Source organism: Pezoporus wallicus, unplaced genomic scaffold (assembly GCF_028554395.1).
Source record: "Pezoporus wallicus isolate ANWC-B61680 ecotype Strahan unplaced genomic scaffold, APGP_CSIRO_Pwel_v1 scaffold_6362, whole genome shotgun sequence".
Classification (NCBI taxonomy): domain Eukaryota; kingdom Metazoa; phylum Chordata; class Aves; order Psittaciformes; family Psittacidae; genus Pezoporus; species Pezoporus wallicus.
The window spans coordinates 9,048,314-9,068,262 of NW_026637663.1; the positions used below are offsets into that span (position 1 = coordinate 9,048,314).

At 37.9% G+C, this 19,949-nt stretch overlaps 1 protein-coding gene across 1 annotated transcript in view; it reads left to right on the forward strand.

Moving 5' to 3' along the window:
* DISC1 (DISC1 scaffold protein) overlaps positions 1 to 19,949 on the forward strand; it is a 230,930-nt gene that overhangs the window by 94,039 nt on the left and 116,942 nt on the right. Inside the window, exons 8-9 of the mRNA XM_057407040.1 lie at positions 12,904 to 12,958; positions 17,457 to 17,559. Of these exons, the coding sequence (XP_057263023.1) occupies positions 12,904 to 12,958; positions 17,457 to 17,559 (158 nt within the window). The remainder of the gene's footprint in view (positions 1 to 12,903; positions 12,959 to 17,456; positions 17,560 to 19,949) is intronic.

Here is a 19,949-nt window from a genome sequence, read left to right on the forward strand (position 1 = left end):
CCAGTCATGTTGTGTTCTCTCTTTCTGTAAGAGAAAAAGCAGTAGCAGATAGTAAGACATATGGTGTGGATATACTTCCTGTATGCCTATGGGCATCCCCTACATTGTCATACAATTATAGAATGATTCAGGAGGTCATCTTGTCAAACTCCAGCTCAGTTTCCAAGTGAGATTAGGTTGCTCAGGGCCCTATCTGTCTTAAGTTTTGCTTGTCTCCAAGGATTTTTTTGGCCCATATCTAGCTGGAATTGTATTGGCTATCCTAAATTAGTCTTGTGAACGGCAATTGTGTATTAGGTAGCAGGTTAAGATACTTGATGAAGTAAGTTGAGCATATTAGTTTTAAATTAAAAAGTCTTGGGATATTTAATATGGAATAGATTTTTCTGGAAATGTACTTTTTATTTTATGAATAATAATGCCTTCTAAAGTTTGGGCTACCTTTGTGAGAAATAAAGCTATTACTCATGCACATTTATTAAAGATCAGTGCTTATGCAGAAAGTTGTTCAGTATCAATATGCTCTAAATTACAGTCTCTTGGCTATCGGGTTGCAAGATACTATGTATTCTAACTGCATTGTCCTAAGTACTGCTATAATGTGCTTTGGCATAATTATTTGTTGGGTACATGAATTGCATTCAGTACTGGAATTACACAGGGCTAGTCTGAAGCATCAAGACAATCTGTGCTAAAATTAATTGTATTGAGTGGCTTGTAGCTCACTATAAAATACAAATTATTTGTTTTTCTTGGTCTAAATGCTACTAAATAACAACTTATTAAAGTAAACTTCAGGGAATGTTGAGAGAACATCTTAAATGAAGAATAATTGCCCAGAGAGAAGTGTGCAGAAGCAAGAGCGCAAGTCAGCGTAATATTGGGCTAAGGATTTTTTCTAAGGTTATTTTTCTTGCCAAACATTATTATTTTCAGGCAGATTCTTTGTTTTGTCTTATCTTCTGTTTGTGGTGGACTTTTGAAAGTAAAAAGCCTTTGTCAGTAACAATAGTATGTTTTGAGTCTGAAGAATTGAGAAATATTACCCTGGGTTCTTTCTTGTGGGCTTTTGGAAGCTGAGGTTAAAACCTGGCTGGTTAATGTGCAAGCAAATGCATTAGCTTGTGTTTTGACAGGGATTCTCATCAAGGTTGAGACCACAGAATGTGTAGTTTTGCTCATCCAGACAGGCCTAATTGCCCTTGGTAAACTAAAGGGTGTAATCATTATTATAAAAGGAGGAAATTGCAATGCAAAAGCTCAGTTCGTTTTGTGTGGGGTTGTGTGGGGATGTGTTTAAAAGGTGGGAACAGCTGGTGTTGTGTGCACTGTGACGTATGTTAGTGTTTTAACTAAAAATGATGTACTGAAATCAGAGGAAAATAGGACTGAATATTTCAGTGGAAAGTACTTTCTCCTGGAGATTGCAAAATGTAACAAAATGTGTAAATTCCATACTCTACTGAAGAGGACACCATTTCAGAAATATGTTTTTAACTGGTGTAACTTGGATCTTCTATCTATGACTGTTTTTAATTATTTGACATGCTCTCTTCAATACTTGTTTTTTCCTTTTTTTGTTTCTTTTCACAATGAAAACTGGGATGTCTCTTACATTCATACTTGGTTTCATTTGGCATTGTGTTTTTTTCCATATCTACAGATATATGCAACTGTACAGCATGTGATCCTTAAACTGAATTGCACAGTTCCATCTGGGCTACTGTTTGGGCACTGAATGCTGGCTGAAAGAAAGAAATTCAATTAAATATCTTTCAAAATATTTTAATACTCCACCTCTCCTTCTACCCCTCCCATGGACCAATTTTTAATTAGTAGGAATTTGTTCTGCAGTGGGTATGTGGGATCTTCTGAAGATAGGGAAATTCTCTATTCTATGCATTAGTTATTATAGTACTGTCATGCCTAGTGGTGCACAGAACTGAAGTTTTATGCAGTCAGTTTACTCTGCTTTAGTGATGCCTGGAGCTCATCTGACAGATTAATTCAAAGTGAGATACAAATGCTCAGGGGATTGAAAACATTATTAGAATATACTCAAAGCATTCAGCAACTTCATCTGAGGCTAAAGCCTGATAAAGGCAAAAAAGGTGGTATGGTTTGTTTTTTTTTTTGTGGTGGTGTTTGGCTGTGTTGTTGTTTTGTTTGTTTGTCTTGGTTGTTTCTTTTGTGGTTTTTTTAATTGTTTTTGTGTGTGGCTTTGGGGTTTTGTTTTTTTTTTGTTCTTTTGAGATGTTGGTTTACTTGGGAAAAGACGGGGAAAGAAAGGCTTATATGTAGTCTAACATTAACTGATGAAAAGTGGCATTCAGAATGGGCTGTCAGGACAGACTGTTTTGTACACATTGTGTTGATGTTCTTCAGAGTATATTGTCCACGTGATATTTCTAGGCAAATTAGTGATTAGCAAGCTATGTGAAATTACTAAGAACTCTGAATGCAGCCATGTTTATTCGCTTGAGCTTTTCAACAAAATTTTGAAGAAATGTGTTTAGAAGAAGAAAAACAAACTGCACCCTATGATTTCAAAAATATACCTGGTTTTTGCTACATAATGTGCAGTCTATCCAGGAAAGTCTGTATTTAATACGTAATTTGAGGTTTTCTTTGGCTATTTATGTGAAAATGCACACGTATCAAAAATATCCTCTGTGAATAGGAGGGTAGCACAAACGCAAAGAGCAGATGAATGAAATGCCTTTATAGTATCATGAAGTGTATATGACAGTGTGCAGGCTGCTAATGTTCCTTCATGGTACAGCAGAGAACTGAATTGTACTTTTAATGCCAGATACGCTTAGAGTCTTTATTTCTGGGTTTACTTCTTTTGGGGGTTTGAAGGTTTTTTTTTTGTTGTTGTCTGCACTTTCTTCCTGATTTCACAACCTTAGTAGTGCTCAATCACAAGTAGAAAGTGATGTCAGTAGGTAAGTTAGAGACAAAATAATCTAAATTTTTTTCTTCTTATAAGATCCTCCTGAATGTTTTCAGGAGGGTCTCCTGTGAGGTGTTGTGAATTGGACCGTGAAGACTTTGATGGTTTAATAGACCTCAAAGCACATTGTATTGATATGAAACATTTTCTGACCTCATTTGGTGCTGGGGCGGGGGGCGGTAGCTGGGCCTTGGACTGGCTATACATGAAGCTGTTTTCAGCAAGTCACCATTGCTTTCACCTTCTCATGCAATGTAATTTACTTGTGGGTTTTTACTTGGGGGGATGATTTTTCACATGCTTCATCTTCATGTCTCTGCCATGGGAGATGTCAGCCTGTGGTGCTCCCTTGGCAGAAAGGCTTTCTGCCTTTCTGACCAGTCTTTCCCTCTTCTGCCATCACTTGTCACAACCTAATAGCCACTTTCCTTCTCAGGTACAGTTATATTTCCCTGATGGTGGTGTAAGCATGTTTGTTTGTGTCTGATCTGTGTAAGATTCTTGCTCCTGGGCTGTGTGAGAGGATGAAAGGCTCCTTTCTCTGTACTATTCCCTGCTTTGTAGGGCAATCTTCTTTTTCCTCTTAAAAATACTTCTCCCTCTCACAACCACAGTACACTATCAGTCCACATAGAATTGCTGTGGAATATCAAGAGTCCAGGGAAAGAAGAATATTAAAAAGGAGAAAAGGAGGGTATATAAGTAAAATGTGAGAGAAGAGTGATTTGCCCCCCCCCCCCCCCCCCCCCCCCAGCCCCTTTGCTTCCCTCTTATGGGTATGCATGGTAAAACGAGTGTTTTGAGCTGGCAGTTGCGCAGACAAAACAGGTAGCTTGCATGACCTCCACAGCTAGGTCTTCGTCAAGTAATAGGAATGAAGAAGAGAGAGAGCTCTCAATCACCTCAGTAGTACAGTTGTTTTAGCTTTACAGGTCTGCAGGAATTTAAATACACCACTTGACGAAGTGATGCAAAGCTCCTGGAGCTGCTTTCTCTGGTGTTCACATCTGTCCCAGTTGTAAGCTCTGGGCATGGAAGCCTTCAAGGCTTCTGACAGCTCCAGTTCCTCCCCAGGCCTGTTCATGTTAACTTAATTTCAGTCAGTGATAAATCATCTTCTGCGACACAAGGATGATGCACAGGTCACTTTGACAGTTCCTTACTGTCTTGACTTAGGGCCCTTTCATGCTGCTCTGATTTTTATTGTTTCTGAAGCTTAACGGAGAATTTTAAAACTCTCTTCTGTGGTAGGAAACATGTCTGTCTATGGTACATGAGACAAGCCAAAACACAATTATGGGGTTCTTAAAGTATAGCCAATATCATTGCTGCTACTCTAGCTAGGGATAATGATGGTAGTTTGGTGCCCTGTTTTTTTAATTGTAGTTCTCTTGTTTAATGATCCACTGATCCGTTTTATTTGGTGTGCTACACTTTCACGAAACCTGTATCAGTGAGCTTGTGGCAGAGGAGCAGAGCCAGAGAAGATGTTCCCTAGCACCTGGGGAGGATTCTGCCTTGGAAATTCTCCTGCCCTCCTGCCCTTAGGACGATTAGCTGCATAGCCAGCTTCCTCTGCCACAAGGGTTTTTTTTGAGGGGAAAACTGAATTTTGTGTTGAAAGTCATAACCCACCCTGTGCTTTGATAATTGGATTGTCTCATTTCAGCTGGTCCCACAGCTGGGTTTGTGTTTTGAGGAGGCTATCATCTCTGCCTTCTCAAAAAAGGTGCCTTAGCCTTTCACAAAAGCTTGCAGCCAAGTCATAGGTGAAAGAAGAGATTTGCCTCTTTCTTTGTGATCTGAATGATTAGGAGGCTCAGCTTTCTTTTTGTGGATAGATAGGTGTGTTCCTCTCCATTTTGTCTACCTAGGATTAATTTCATTCCTTTGTTCTCTGCTGAAGATTGAAGTGTGGACTCCTTGGGCAAGTGGCTTTGTTTCTTTTTTAACTCGCTTGTGGGAAGAAACTGTGTATTGAAAGCCTGGCGTGACATACCATGTCTGTGCTTTGTCACATGTAAAGAATTTGCTTCCTGCAAACGTGCGAACAAAAGTCATTGAACAAGAGCTGCCAGAGTTGGAAACTGGGGTGTAGGGCTTCTTGATTGAGTTGTCTGTGTCTGGGCTGAGTCCTTTGTTCTGTGGCTTAGCAGTTTATAGTGATTCTGATCCTGCTAGGGCCAGTGAGGAGCCCTGTTACAGGGAGGAAAAAGGGCTTCTGTGAAGTCTGCTGCTGTGCCGCAAGCACTGGCCTGCCTTGGGAAGAACAGGATGTATTGGAAGCACAGCAGGGAAAGGAGAGTAAGTCTTCCAACGTGGAGGACAGAGCCACTGCTACCAACCTGAAGTATTTTACAGCAATCTTAAAAGCAGTTTTTAATCCTTCCAAGCAGCTTTATAGAAGGCAAAAGTCACAACAGAAAGATGAGTACCACCTACTTGAGTATCCACATCTGCAGTGTGATAAGGGATCTGGTTTTCCTTGCTGAGCATCTGGTTCCCCCTGCTTGCCTGAACAGCATCCAGAAGGATGTAGCAGCCTGTAAAGTCTAGGCCATATATGTGTGGATTCCTCTGGAGATGCATATGATGAGACTTATTTCTCTTTAGGGAAAAATGACCAGCTGTCCCAATCAGTGTATGATACTGAAGTCATTTGTATATAAGAAAGAGAAACAGCTAACAACAATATCCAGGAACAGACCCCTTCAGTCTGTGAAGTACAATGGATGTTATGAGAATAATTGCAGCTGCTGTGGGCAAGCTCTAGTTTTTGTGCACTCCAGACAGAAGTAGCAGGAGAATGGGTATCTCTTGACACATCAAAGAGTCTGGGGAAAGTTTGAAAGTGATCAACTGCTGCTGCAGATAGCTATTTGATTGTGCCTTTTTTTTTCAGTCTGATGCTCCTGTTTCAGGGAGCAGCAACTGCCACAACCACTCTCTGCAGCAGCAGCTGACAAAGAGTCACTACAACACCACATGAATGATTGGTTGAAACAGACGGCCAGTTCGGCTGTCTGAATGGTGTGTTATACAGGACCAGAAGATTTCCAATACATGCCAATGAAAATTCAGCTCGGTGGTATCATTAAAGATGCCAGCAGCACCTTCAAGTGACTGTGAACTAATTTTTTCTGTTGGGGTGATTTTTATCTAAAACCCCAGCTACCATACTGTGCAGACTGAGGTGCTGCCTCAGTCCTCCTATTTCAGGTATTAAAAAAAAATATATCTCATTTATCGTGCTTACCAGAAAATTGTGAAGTGTCATCTAATTCCCTGATTTTTCTGCAGACCTCCCATAACTGGGGCCAGTGTGTGGCAGTACTGCAGCAAATAAGGGTTGTCTCAGTTTAAAGTTCTTGTGTATGTAAGAGCTTCTGAGCAGTATGATGAGTTGTTATGGTTCACTTTGTATAGGTGACTCTTTGAGAGTCGACAAAAGCAAATGCAGTCACCCAGCAACCCATGAGTCAATGGGAAACCTTATGGGTAAGCTGATGTTATACAAAGACAGTGGGAAACTGTACTTCTGGCTCTGCCTCTTGAAGAATTCTGAGTGGAGGAGCACATGTATTGAAGTGATCCTTGACACAGAGCAACAATGAAGAAAAACTGCTCTGCACATGATAGAAAAAGAGCAAATTGCTGGAGCAAAATCAGCTCTCTAGTGGTTCAGAGCTAGGCGCGTAGTTTTGGGTTCTCATTCATATTCCTTGGAGAACTCTGTAGATTGAAATTTGCAGAAGGTCCAGTGCTTCTGTACCTTAAAGTACATCTCTTGATAATTTTCATCTCGGATCAGATTAATTTTTCAGGTTGGAAGCTTTCCAAGGTGACATTTTGCATTTTGCTGCTAATTCAGGTGACTAATCTTTGCAACTGCCGCAAATTTCATTTTCAGATGAATTAAATACAAGTTCTCTCCCTTTCTATTTAGTGTCAAAGTCCACATCTCAAGAGCGCATACAAGTTTAGATAGAGAAATTACATTTTTCACCACATCAGTTCAGCAGAAATTTTGTGGATTTATCGTTTAACGAGCTCTGTCATCTCGGAAGTGTTCTGTGTGCGGCATTATCTAAGGAAAAAATCAGAGTTTGTTTGTAAAACCCTGACTTATGTTTAATGGATGAATTTGCTTCCAAGCATGGAGATATGCTGCTGTGAAAATCACATTGTTTAAAGTCCTATGGATCATTGGGTGAAGATGAAAAGGAACTTGCTTGACTGAATAATTGCTTTCCTGGTATGGTAGTACCCAAATACATATCCCCGCCAGACTTATGAACAGATCACATAGAATGAAAATATTGTTGTACAGTGTCTTCCTTGATTAGGTAGAATCAAACTTCGTGGTGGAGAGTTTAAAAAGAAAACAAAAAGTGCTGTTAATGCATTTAATGCCATCTGGCTTTGAGCATTCTTAATCAAGCAGAAGTGTAGGGCCAGCAACACTTTTTTGTAGGTCTAACCCTGTAAAAAAACCTGCATGTGTTACCTGTAATAAGGAATCTGTTGATTTTACTCAAGAAAACTTCTGGTACGAGTAGATTTTCTTATTTTTCTTTGGCCTAGTTGTACATATCTAGCTTAAAGCTGCCTCTTGTTAAGTGTAGTTTTGTTCAAAAGCTTTTTTTCTGATTTACCTTCAAAGCTCTGTGAGATATGCACATAAAGGGAACTGTAAAAGTGCAACAAAGTTATTGATTGATTGCTTTATTTTTGGATTGTGGATTTCTTCCTTAAAGGTCCAGTGAAGTCCCTAGACTTAACGATTTTTGTTAAATTTTTGCCTTGATGTAGACTGTGTTTACACCAAATGTTCTCTGAGTGGCACTTCCAATTTCTTTTGCAAAGGACTGGACAAAGGCTTTTTTGGAAGGTCAACTTCTCTTTGCTGTTAAAAACAGGATTACTGTTGTAGGGCTTGGTTTATGCATTTTTATCTTCTAAGAGAGTACAGCTTCTTGTGACTTCGGAGTTGAAGAAGGAATTGTGTTAGAAGACTTAAAGTTGGAAAAGTCATGCTCTCTATAGGCTGCAGCTGTTAGAATGAGGTTATCCTTTGCAGGCAATCTCATTACTCTGGGCCAAATTCAGAAATACTCTAACCTGCTTAAATTTGCTAATAGTCAAGAAAATACTCTTTAATTTTATCCAGGAGGGGATACATATTTATATGAACTGAGGGTTCAGCCCATCATGCTTTCTCATGTGTGTATAATCTGAGCATATGCTTCTAGACTATTGCTCTTGAATTAGAAATTCAGGCATGGGTAATTTTAGGTTGTTCTTTCTTGTGCTTAGTTTTAAAGAAATGGAAGTTCTTTTTGCTTAAGCACTATGTTGTGGTGTGGAGATAGGAATTGAAATTACAGTATCTAGAATAAACTTTTAGGTGACACTAATGCAAGGATTATTTGCTTTTAAAGGGTGTCTTCTTGTCTTTCAGTCTGGCTGCTTAGTTTTTGTATGAAGATAAGAATTTGGAGTAGAGAATATATTATTTACACTGGTACCATGTGTGGTATGTTCTATTGTGCAGTTATGGAAACTGCATTCTGACTGCTTTTAATTGTCACTGTATATATATTTTGTCAATAATACAGGAACTGTTTCTGTTTAAGCAATATGTATATTTATATATCTTGAATGTAGAGAACAGCATGACTTGCCTTTTGCCCGTTTTCATTCTTTGAATTTTTTCTGAGGAAGCAAAATATAAATACACAATAGCCTGGTATGCAAAGGGAAGTATACTAGCAAAGTGGAAGGAAAGACATTCAGAAACATGCCTTCCTTTAGTAGAAAGCCATTCTTCCCAGTATTGTGCTAGACAGCCTTCGTCTGAACAAAGCCACTTCCATAGTATTTGTAATTCCTGCATGTAAATTGTAACTTCCCGGGATATTCTTTAAAAGACATTTTAAACATCTGTTATATTGTGACATTTAATGTCTTCTGTGGTCATGTGGAAAGTCTGTGATAAAGTGAGGAATGAGTGCAGCAAACCACCTGACTCCCAGTCCTCCTTCTGTCCCCCATTGCTTTGAATTGGCTTTCTTTACTTTGCCAGCGTACCATTACTGACTATGAACATTATCATCTCATCAGGTTGCAACTGCGTTATTACAGTTCAACATACTCATTCCTATCTTTCTTTAAGGTCACTAAAATGAGATACTTAAAAGGCACTGTCTTGTTTGAAGTATTGAGATAATAAAAAAACACAGCAAAAATTTTAATATGTGCCAAGCCAGCCTCAGCTCCTGAATATGCAGCATTTCTATATCCTCCTGCAGCTCTCCAGCTGAAGTCCATGTTTTACCAAATTATTACTGAATTTCTTATCCAGAAAGGGTAATTCCTCAGCTCCCGCTTTCCTGTTTTGGTCTAGTGTGTATACAATGAGGCCCTAAGATGCATCAAGTCTACATGCCTTTCTTCTCTCCTCATTATGGATCCTAATGTATGTAAATCCATTGGAAGCCATTTAAGTGATAGGCTTACATGGCCATCCGCATGAACGAAGAAATTACACATGGTGTATAGGTAGCTGTCAGTTCTGCAAGTGTTGAAAACCTCTCTTCTCCTGTGTTTAGTCTGTTAATTTTGTGTTAGTTGAATTCCTGTCTTATTCTAGTCCTTGTCAGCTGGGTCAGGAACTTTGCTTTCTCCGTGTTGGAGTTAGCTTATATTGAATTTGAGAAGTAACTTCTAAATGGTCCTTATAATAGATAGCAGAGACCGTGAGGACAAGCAGTCAAATTCTTGATTAGCTGTTCTGCCAGAGAAGAATGAGTCAAAAACTATGGATGTCTTCCCAGGCAAGAATTCAGTGATGTTTCAGAGAGGTTTTTTTTTAAAGCTGTTTTCCCTGATAGTAATAAGTAAAACACCTTTTAAGCAGACAGAATACTCTCTTAAAATGAAATATGATGCTTCAGGGTGGTGGTAGAGGAACGTACTATTTCTGGTTCAAGTTGCATTTAAAAGATCATGGCTGTTAAAGCTCTTTTGTTAGTAGAATGAATCAGTATTGACTGCCTGTGTTCTGTTTCGGGTCATTAACTTGTCAGTTAATTGGAAAGCTTGTGAGGGGCTTCTCCATGATGGTGTTTTGTGGTAGAAGAAAACAACCTGAGAATAAACTTAGTTAAAAGGTGGTCATAGCTGGTAACTGTGGTTGGTTCATACATGGTTTTGATTGCTTTGTGCGAATTGTATGATGGGCTAATCTGTAAAGGGATAGGGGATTCCCACAGTATCACTCTGAAGGCAAACAAGGATTCAAAACAGGATCCTACTGTGGAATTCGTATCATAAATAATGCAAATACACTTGTAAGAGTCTGCATGAATGCTTCAACTGTAACAAAGGATTCTTCAGATTCAAGTCTGTGGTTAATGTAGCTATTCCTAGCTTGAGTCAAAATGATGATTTACTAATTATATTCTTTATTGATATGTGTCAGATTAATATAAAATTCTCTTAAAGCTCTAGTTCTGCTGTCATTGTAATAGCAGTGTGTGATTTCCTTATTTATTTTAGTGATTTGATAGATGCACATAAAAAAGTAATCTGGGTGTAAAGAGTCTGTTTCTTTCTGCTCGGTACCTGGATGTGAAAATCCTCATGGGCTTGTGCATCCTTGTTAGCAATGTAGACTTTACAACTGGGTCTTAGTTTGTAATATTCTTTTGAATGTATGGTTTAAAAAGAAGTTAAAAATTCATCTCTCTTCCTATTATCTGTGTGAGTTTTGCAGAGGAGTGAAACATTGTATGAACCGGGGTGACTTTCTGTGAATAAAAGTAAGCAGATAAGAGGAAAGGCGCATGGAAGACATTTGTTAAATAGGGGTGCCATCTTTATACTATTGTTCTTCTGGCTATAACTGCACTTTACATTTTATTGTGGCCTGGGTCTCTAGAGTTGAATTTTACAAGGCATTTTCAGAACAATTGGATCAGTCGCCCATTATTCATACAATTACACACTGTAGCCTTGCTGCTCCTTGTTGACATCTGTGCACAAAGCCCAGCTCTTTTTCACATAACTTGACCAGCTCAGACACTGATTGTGGGAGATGCTGAAAGTCACTGAGAGCTCCAGAGAAAAGAAATGGCTGAATAGTTCATTCCCTCTGGCATGCCCAGAGGCAAGCAGGAAGTTGATAATGGCATCATTACACATGTGATATTTTGTGGTTTGCCTATATATTGCTATAGAAAGAGAGAAACTGGAGACTGCTATGTGGGAAATGTTGTTAAACCACTTTTACATAGCTAGCCAGCTGCATTTCTGTTTGTTGCCTTACACAGGCATTGACTTATACTGTTATGAGCTATTTCTGAGGGCACTGCCTCATCTGGAGCTGGAGGGACCCCTGCATGCTGTGGTGGTAATGAGGTGACTGGCCTTGCTGGCTGTATATTGAAAAGGTGTGTGCTACATGAAGTAGGGTATTAGGGAAAGTGATACAAATAGCTGTCTCATGAATGGGATTAAATGATACGCTAGATAGCTGATTTCTGCCTCTGAGGCTGTCTCCTGTGTGCCAGCCTTTCTGTAGGCGGTCAGTAACTGAGCACAAATCCAACTTTGTGTGCTTGGCTTTCAGACTGAACACAAATTCTGACTCTTTAAACAAGACTCAGTATATGCTATGCTTGGAAAATATGAAGAAGTAAGATTTCAAAAGAAAACTGAAATGCATAGAGGTAGGCAGCAGGGATAGTGTGCATGTCGAAATGGGCATTCAGTCTTAACTTTCTGAATAACAGTGACTTGTGTTTCTTTCACCTGTAAAATGAATACAATAATGCCTTTTCTTGAGGGAGTATCTTTGAAGTAAACCCTGTGATGTTTCTGAAATGTTTGGATACTTCAGTGCTGAACACTAAAGAAAAGCTCAGAAATAAATTAATAGTTCTTTCTTTGGCAAGAATATTAGCAGTAGACTGTGAAAGAAGTACAATTTTTATAACGCAGCTAAAAAGAAGAATTGTAATGCTGCTGTGGGGAGTGCTGTCATGTACATTGAATTGAGGTGTCTGACAGAAAACCAAATAGTGTGTGATAACGTAATTGAACACTGTATGAAAGACTGCCTGCTGAGTAGGAGGGAGGGAAGTATTAAAGTTGAAAAAGTAATCTCTATACTAACCCCCAATGTTTGACTTGACTTGGATTATTTTTTTTTCCAAGTTAAAAATGTAACTTGTGAATTTACTTACAAGCACCAAAGATAAATATTTATGTTGGGTTCGGTAATATCAAAGTAATAAACCTATTTGGTTTTATATGTGAAAAAAACCTTTGAATTTCTTCGTATAAGCATGAACAATGCTTCAATTTCTGCTCGCTGTTGTATCAATTTGATACAAGTATTTTGTAGGTTTTTATGAAATTAAACTGAGTAATGATATTTCATATAAAATTACTGTTAGAACAAGTGACTGTAGTTGAACTTTCCCTAGCAGGGTTGGAAACTGGGTTATAAGAGAACAGTTAACTGCAAACTCCTTATGTCAGAAATGCCTTTATATTAGGTGTTTGGATGGTAGCCTAGCAAAGCATCAGTCCTGGACACTGCTGGGAACTCCTAAGATACTGGGGTTACACAAGAAATCATAATAGTGGTTCAAATGATAAGTAAAATGCATATACACTCAATAAGGAACTGTAAAGCTAGTGTATGAACTGTTTTGCAAACAAACAGAATTAAGTGGGTAGAAATTGGGTGGACAAAATTTTGGTTAGTCATTAGCAACACTAAAACCAAATGTACAGATTTTATCTTGGTTTTGGCTCTTTTGTGATAGTGAGAGTCATTTTAAAGCCTCTGTGCTTCCATATGAAAATGTGTCTTGTGTAGCAGTCTGTGATCAGCAGAGAAAGTCAACTTCACTTTATTTTATTTTAATCCCTTCTAGCCTTCAGGAAAAAGAGCAATCGTTCACCATGTCCATTAAAGAAACTACTGCCAAAGTAAGTACACATCAGTGTTCAGTTCTTCAAAATATTTTGAGAAGCAGATAATAGCTTGCATCTTAATAAATGGTCTGTGTTTTAGAATGCTGGTTTTGTGGCACTTCTTCTAAACAGATTCTGCATATAAACATTTTTAAACATACACTGCAAAAAAAAACCCCAGCTTTTATATTTAGACAGGCCACAGAGATTATGTTTAAGAAGCAGGTGGAGTAATTTGTTGTTTTTTGGTTTATGTTTGCTAGTCTCTATTTAGGAAAAGTTAGGAAAAGAATCCTCAGCTTCATGAAATGAAAGTGAACTCTGGTCACAACTTAATGCTTTCACTCTTCATATAGAGCCTCTTACTTTCCTAGCTGACTGGTTTCATTGATGTAAAAGAAAAGCATAAATGAAGCACCTATCTTTCCCACCACACTAATACTAAACTAGCAATCTCATTCTTATTCCCCTTTAAAAATATAAAGAAAAGTGATATGGAATATTTAGCGTATCTTTTGTTTCTAACCAGAGATGTTAATACTTTTTCTTTAATTTTCTTATTTCTCATGGCCTCCTTCTGAGAAAGAGAATACTAAAATTTTCTTTTTATTTTAGCGAGTCACAGGACATCTTTGCTTCAAGAGAGCTCTAGAAAAAAAGGTCCATTTGTTGTAGCTGACCCATATTGGTCTATATGGAACAGGGAGTGGAAAATATTCCTGGCTTTTGATCAGTAATGAATTTATACTCTGAAATAAACTTTATTTTTTGTGCTCTTTCTCTAATAGCACACATCAAAATTAGTAAAAATTTTATCCTTTACAATCTATTCTTTCTAATCATCTCAACCAATGCTTTTGGCATGCACTGTTCAGAAGACTATTCAAAGGCTGCATCTCAATATCCCTCCCTCCTTTCCTACATAATTTTGAGCTTATTCTCCTCTATTCCTTGCTTTATGCACACATTTCGGGGAAAAAAAAATACTATACACCATTATAACATGATGTTTCCCCTATTTTTAAAAATATTATGAATAAGGTATCAAGGAAAAGATTGTAATTGACCTACAGATCATCTACTAAAATGAATGAGACATTGAGGACCTTAGTAATATGTTATTTCAAGCCATCTGCAAGCTAAACCAGATTTCACCTTCTACCCTGAAAATGTGTGTCTTTTGAAGTTTTATTTTACAGCTATAGTATCTAGAGACTTTTTCAATAAGACCTGAAACATTGGATAACAATTGAAGTCTGCAAGGTAGAATTCCACAGCCTGTTTGTTCTTTTAAATATTCAAGAGATAAAATATTATTTTAATTTCATTCCATTCCTGTGTGATGTCTTTTATTTATTAGAGAAGATAAATAGAAAGAACGTAATGAGACTCCTCCAAATCATTTATTGGTTTATTTATTCAGATTGTCTCATCCTATTAATTTTTTTCTGAAGCTGAATAGAGCTGATCTTTTAAACCTTTTCATTGTATGGGGAAAACACTGCTTTGTCAAAGGTCTTTTTGTTCCCCTGTGCCACTGGTATTTCTGTGGCCTTTTCTGCCTTATCTGTATTGTTTTCAGCTGAGGCTGCAAAAGCTAAAATTTGCCTGCTAATGAAGGGAACAATCCCCCTTATCCACCACCACCCTTCAGAAATTAGTATCTGCCTTTGCTAATGGCAAGATTGTGCTGTGATGGGAGATCCAGGTGGATTGTCGTCTTTAGGCAGTGTAAAGTGAATTTCTCTTTTTTTCCAAGGTGCTGTTGTACAGAAATGTGAAGGTTATTAAAAAATTATTATCATTTTTTCCTTGAAATGGTTGGAGGAAGCGTAAATTTCAGCACTTTAATCAGTGTCCTTGTCCCTGTTTCTGCTGCCTTAGATTAAAATTGTATGCTGGAAAGATGGAAGAGGATGACAATAGGCAAATTTTCTTTTGATATTTTGCTGCTTTTCATCTTGATTCCACGTATCTTTGCTAAACAGCATCCTACTGGTTTCAGATAGACTGCTTTTTTGGGTAGCATCTGTGTGTCTGAACACAACTCGTAAGAAATACTCCTGAACAAGAGCATCTTGTTTATGGTTTGTGTGCGGTTTTTAGGTTTTGTGTGGGGTTGTTTTTTGTTTGGTTTGTTTCGTGTTTTATTTTATTTTTTTATAGTCTTCTTTAAAAACCCCCACAAACCACCAAAGAAAGTAATATTTGCCTGTAAAGAACTTCACTGAAAGGGAGGGTTTTTTAGACTTGGAGCTCGTTGGACCATGGGCTACAGCAGACACTGTAGTCACTGACACCAGGGAAAGGGCATTGCTGGGGGCACAGGTGGTTGCACTCAGACTGGTTAGAGAAGAATGGGAGCAACAGAGGAAGCTGGCTTTGTGAATGTTCATTTTTGTCAGCTAATAAATAACCTTTCCTTAGTGTCTGAATAAGCTACTGTAATGAATAATTGTAGCTGTTATTAAGATAAAATAATTAGAAAAAAATGAAAAGAATTGGAGCTTGTAGAGTAGAACTGATCTAATGTCTGAGCAGTACTATTAGTTTAGAGGATGTTACATTATTTTGCCTCTCCTAGTTGCTCATTTAGTTTTGTTGAACTGTGCCATATGATAGCTCTGAAGATTAATGTTGTTCATTTATTTACAGAATACACGTGACATAGATACAAGCAGAGGCTTGGTAATGTACTTATCTCATGTTCCAGAAGAATCATCTCTGTGATTTAAGAGGAGCAGCCTCTGGTTCCTGCATTTTGCCCGTTAATAGAGTGCCAGTGAGCTTTGTTCTGATGGTAGTGCATACAAAAGTGGACAGTTTTCACTGGAAACTGATTAAACCTCCCAGCTTATTTTGCATAATTGCCAAACAGCTGTCTGGTGGTAATGACTTGAAGTTACTAGCAGCATGGGATATATTCATACAGTTTTCCTGGAGCTGAAAGGTTCCCTGTCTAACTGCAGTTCACTGAGCCATTCAGTACCCCTAAAGAGAGAGAACTACTTAGAACAAAGTCATTAAAAACTTTCAGATTTATTCTGGTGCTCTGTGTGGGAATGGGTGAAGGATCAATCAAGAGCTTAAGAGTCAGGATTTAAAGGGAAGGCAGGGAGAGGTGACATTACAGTGAGAATGGATAGAGGTCAGCCTTCAGGAGAAGGACTTGGAGGTGTTATTTTGATGAGAAGCTCAACATGACCTAGCAATATGCATTTGCAGCACAGAAAGCCAACTGTGTCCTGGCCTGCATCAAAAGAAGCATGGTAGTTTTGTTGACTTAAGGAAAAGGTTAACAGATGCTCTCAGCTGAAGCAAGGGGATATTCATCCATTTAAAAGGATTTAGTTAGTGTCATAGCTGAATTATTGTAATTGTACAAACAGGTAAGCCATTAGAGCTGTAGGCTTTTGCTATTAGAAATTGAAGTGGTAACTGTGCTTCTGTTCACAGTGTGGTGTATGCACTTATTTTTGTGGCCAGAGAAGACAAGTAGGAAGGGAAACTTTCCTCTGTAGATTGCATTTCACATCTCTTCTCTTTGTAACTGACTGGTGCCTATCTTCACTATTGCTTTACTCTTGGTTCCAATGAATACAATGTTTTCTCAAGTGTCAGCTACAATTTTAAGTGTTTGATGCCTGCCTTCAGAACAAGGGATTTACCTTAGCTTGTTGAGGGATTTTCCTGTTCATTTTGCTTTCCTTCCCAAATGGTGCAGTATGGAAGAAACACTAACATTTTTGAGTGTGTGGGAGTTATATGAATTTTGTATGCTGTGTAAAGTCCTTCTGCAGTGGTAACATAGTCTTAAATTGGAAGTACAGAAACAGTGTAACTTCCTTTTTTATTTTTCCTCCTATCTCTCAATGTTTTTTAATACCAGTCCTGATTCATTGGTGAAAAAACTTACAGTTAAAAAGGTAAAAAAAGAGAGAGCAGGAAAGTCATAAACCTGAGCCCCAGTCAGCTGTGTCTCCTGGTTGTGAAACAAAGTATAGTATTGTCCTGGTTTAGCTTTATTCATTGTCTGTGTAGAGCATTAATTCTGGCTGTTCTGCCTGTTTTCAGTTAAGATGAGCAGCACTCTATTTTTTTTTTTTATAAAAATTACTGTACATTCTGTGCTACGGTATCTTAAACTCCATATGCTGGCTTATTTACACTCTGCTCCAGGCATCACTCTTAATGCTGAAATTGCACAGAATTTGTAAGATGGCCTTTCTTCTATGTGCAGTCTCAGTATCTAATAATGATACATGTCCTTTCTCATGCAAGTAGCTAATACTAGTACTTTTCACTATTTTTATGATAGAATGTGCGACGAAGCCTGGAAATTTTGATTCATGTTGGGTATTTCTGTAAAAACATCACTTTTTATTAAGCTTCTCTACCTTGCTGTATGATGTTCTGTTGTGTCTGTAAACCAAGAACATTTGAAGCCCTATTTAAATTGCCTTATATTTTACACTGAATCAATTGTATATCATGGCTGTCTGCCTTGATGTAGGTTTGCACGAGTCAGAAACTCTGCAGTACTTTGAGGAGGAAAGTGAGTGATATTGAGACTCAACTACCAGCTCTACTTGAAGCAAAAATGCTGGCTGCTTCAGGTAAGTTTTAAGTAATGAAAAAGACTAACACTGATGGGTGATGTGTTAGAGCACTTGCTGAGCTTTTAATATCTGAGACTTCCTAGGAAAGCTGATGTTCCCGTATGTAGATCCCTTGAAGTTATGGCAAGTCTGGGTAACCAGGATGTCTCCTGTGTTGTGTAAGGTGTTTCAGGCCCCTCTATGTGGTTGGGAAATACTGGTAAAGAGGATGCTGTGTGGTAGGCATTGAACATGCAAAGAACATATTTTTCCATAGGTGAAATTGATAAGTAATTATCAACAGCTGTTCCTGGACCTGACAAGTTATATGCCTATATAACTTATATACTAGCTAAGAGCATAAATAGACAGGAAAGACATGATAATTCCAATTGTGGCTTTAAATGGAATACAATAATTGGCACCTTCTGCTGTTCAGATCATTAAACAACTAATGCTGGCAGCAAAAGAGCAATTTGGCCTGTGGAGCACTTGTGCCTGTTATTTACAACCAGTAAAACACTGAGATGTGATTAGAGAGCCTGATATGTAACAGCTTTACATAGCATTTGTTTGTGATTACTGCACTGTTCTTGAATGAAAGAAGGCAAAGCACAGTTCTGTCTCTTAAGTTTGAAGAGGTGGGTTTTCTGTTCTATTTCAATTCAGCATATTGTTTGCAGGTGTGTAAGTAGGTGTCTCTGCTAGACACCTGCCTCAGAGAGGAAACTGAGTAGGGGTGAAAATTCCTTGTACCCGAGTACAAGGAACTTTCCAGTGTTACACCAAGTAAAGAAAGGCTAGAGGGTTTTAATACATGTCGAGGTGACATATTGTAGCTATGTGTTGGTGATTTACCTTCTCAATTAGATACAAGAATCTAGCACTGGCACACACCAATTTTTTAAAGATGAAACCCTGTGCAGTGTTACATGGCTTGTTTGCCAGAAGTGGATAACATCAGGCTTGAGCAAAGTCCTAAAGGAGATTAAGGACCAGCTCTTGTATTGGTGCTCAGCATGTTCATTTTCCTTGTTTCTAATAACAACTTTCTGAAATAGAAACTCTATTTCTCTGTGTCCAACTTTGAGAGGTGGGCTGAACAATCATCCTTCTCTGCCTGTGGGCTGTTTGAATGTAGGTAATTTTCTTGCTTTCAGAAACAGGGTCAAAGTTTTCCCCAATCATTTTATGACTTTCTTGAGAACAAAATATCCCATAGACTGGACGTGCAACTGCTTCATGCTGGCAGCAGGAAGCAGTTGGCCAGAAAATATGTACCTCAGAAGCTTTGGCAGAGTAAATGACAACTTGAAGATGATTTTCAAAACATTCATAACTCTTTTATACTTTTTAGATGTTAAAAGAGGTTTCTTATTTCAGGGATGAATTCAAAAGACAGTTTAATGCTGACGTTTCTATAAACTGCACAGCACTGGAACTATGATTGCCTTTCTATGCATTTTTAAGAAGTGTCAGTGCGATTTCTTAATACTGACGATAAGCATTGTTCCTTTGTCTTTTTTTTTTTTAATTTTTTTATTTCTTTTTAATTCTTACCCTGAAAAACACTCACGTTAGGGAATTTTAATGACTGTGGTACAATCCTAAGTTGTTATAAGGCAAAATTCTGGAGGGAACTGGCTAAAAATCACGGACAAAAGGTAGTATGGGGACAGTGGATACTGTAATTCCTTTCTCTTGCCATAAGATATGGATGTGTTTATTTGATGTGATGGCTCTTGTTTATGTTACATGAAGAATAGTGTGCAGAGGATATGGGGGAAATATGGGAATAAAAAAATATTAGCTCTCTGAAGACCTGAAAGGAAAAAAAAAAAAATCGGGGGGGACTGGGGGGGTAGGGCAGAAGGGAAATATTTTAGTCGATATTTTAGTCTTAAAGCATGAAATGATAAAATCAGAAATTCAGGGTGCAGAATTAATTGCAGTGTGCAGAGAAGCAAGTCAGGAAGAAAAGATTTTATAAATGCAGAAGAGGAAAGAGGAAGAAAGAGATAAAAATAGCCCCTTTTTTTTTCTTTTTTTTTTTAACTTAATAGGGCAAAAACAGTGAGCGGTGGATAATATAGAGAAAGCTGAATTATTCAGTTTCTGTATATTCCTGTATTAGGCATAAATGAATGACATTTCTTAAATAAGGCATAGTTAAGAAGTAGGTCTTAACCTTTCAAGAACTGCTTAAGTTTTAAACAAGATACTTTACCTATGCATACCCTGAACTGTCAGGCAGCTGTTAATGAATACCTTGAGTATATTAAATCATTATAAGGTGGGAGAATCATCAATTGGGTAATACACAATTATTTAGGGACAGTTTTGGAGTAGCATGAAATACAGAGGGAATTATAGTGTATATATTAAATATGCAGTAACAATAAAGTTTG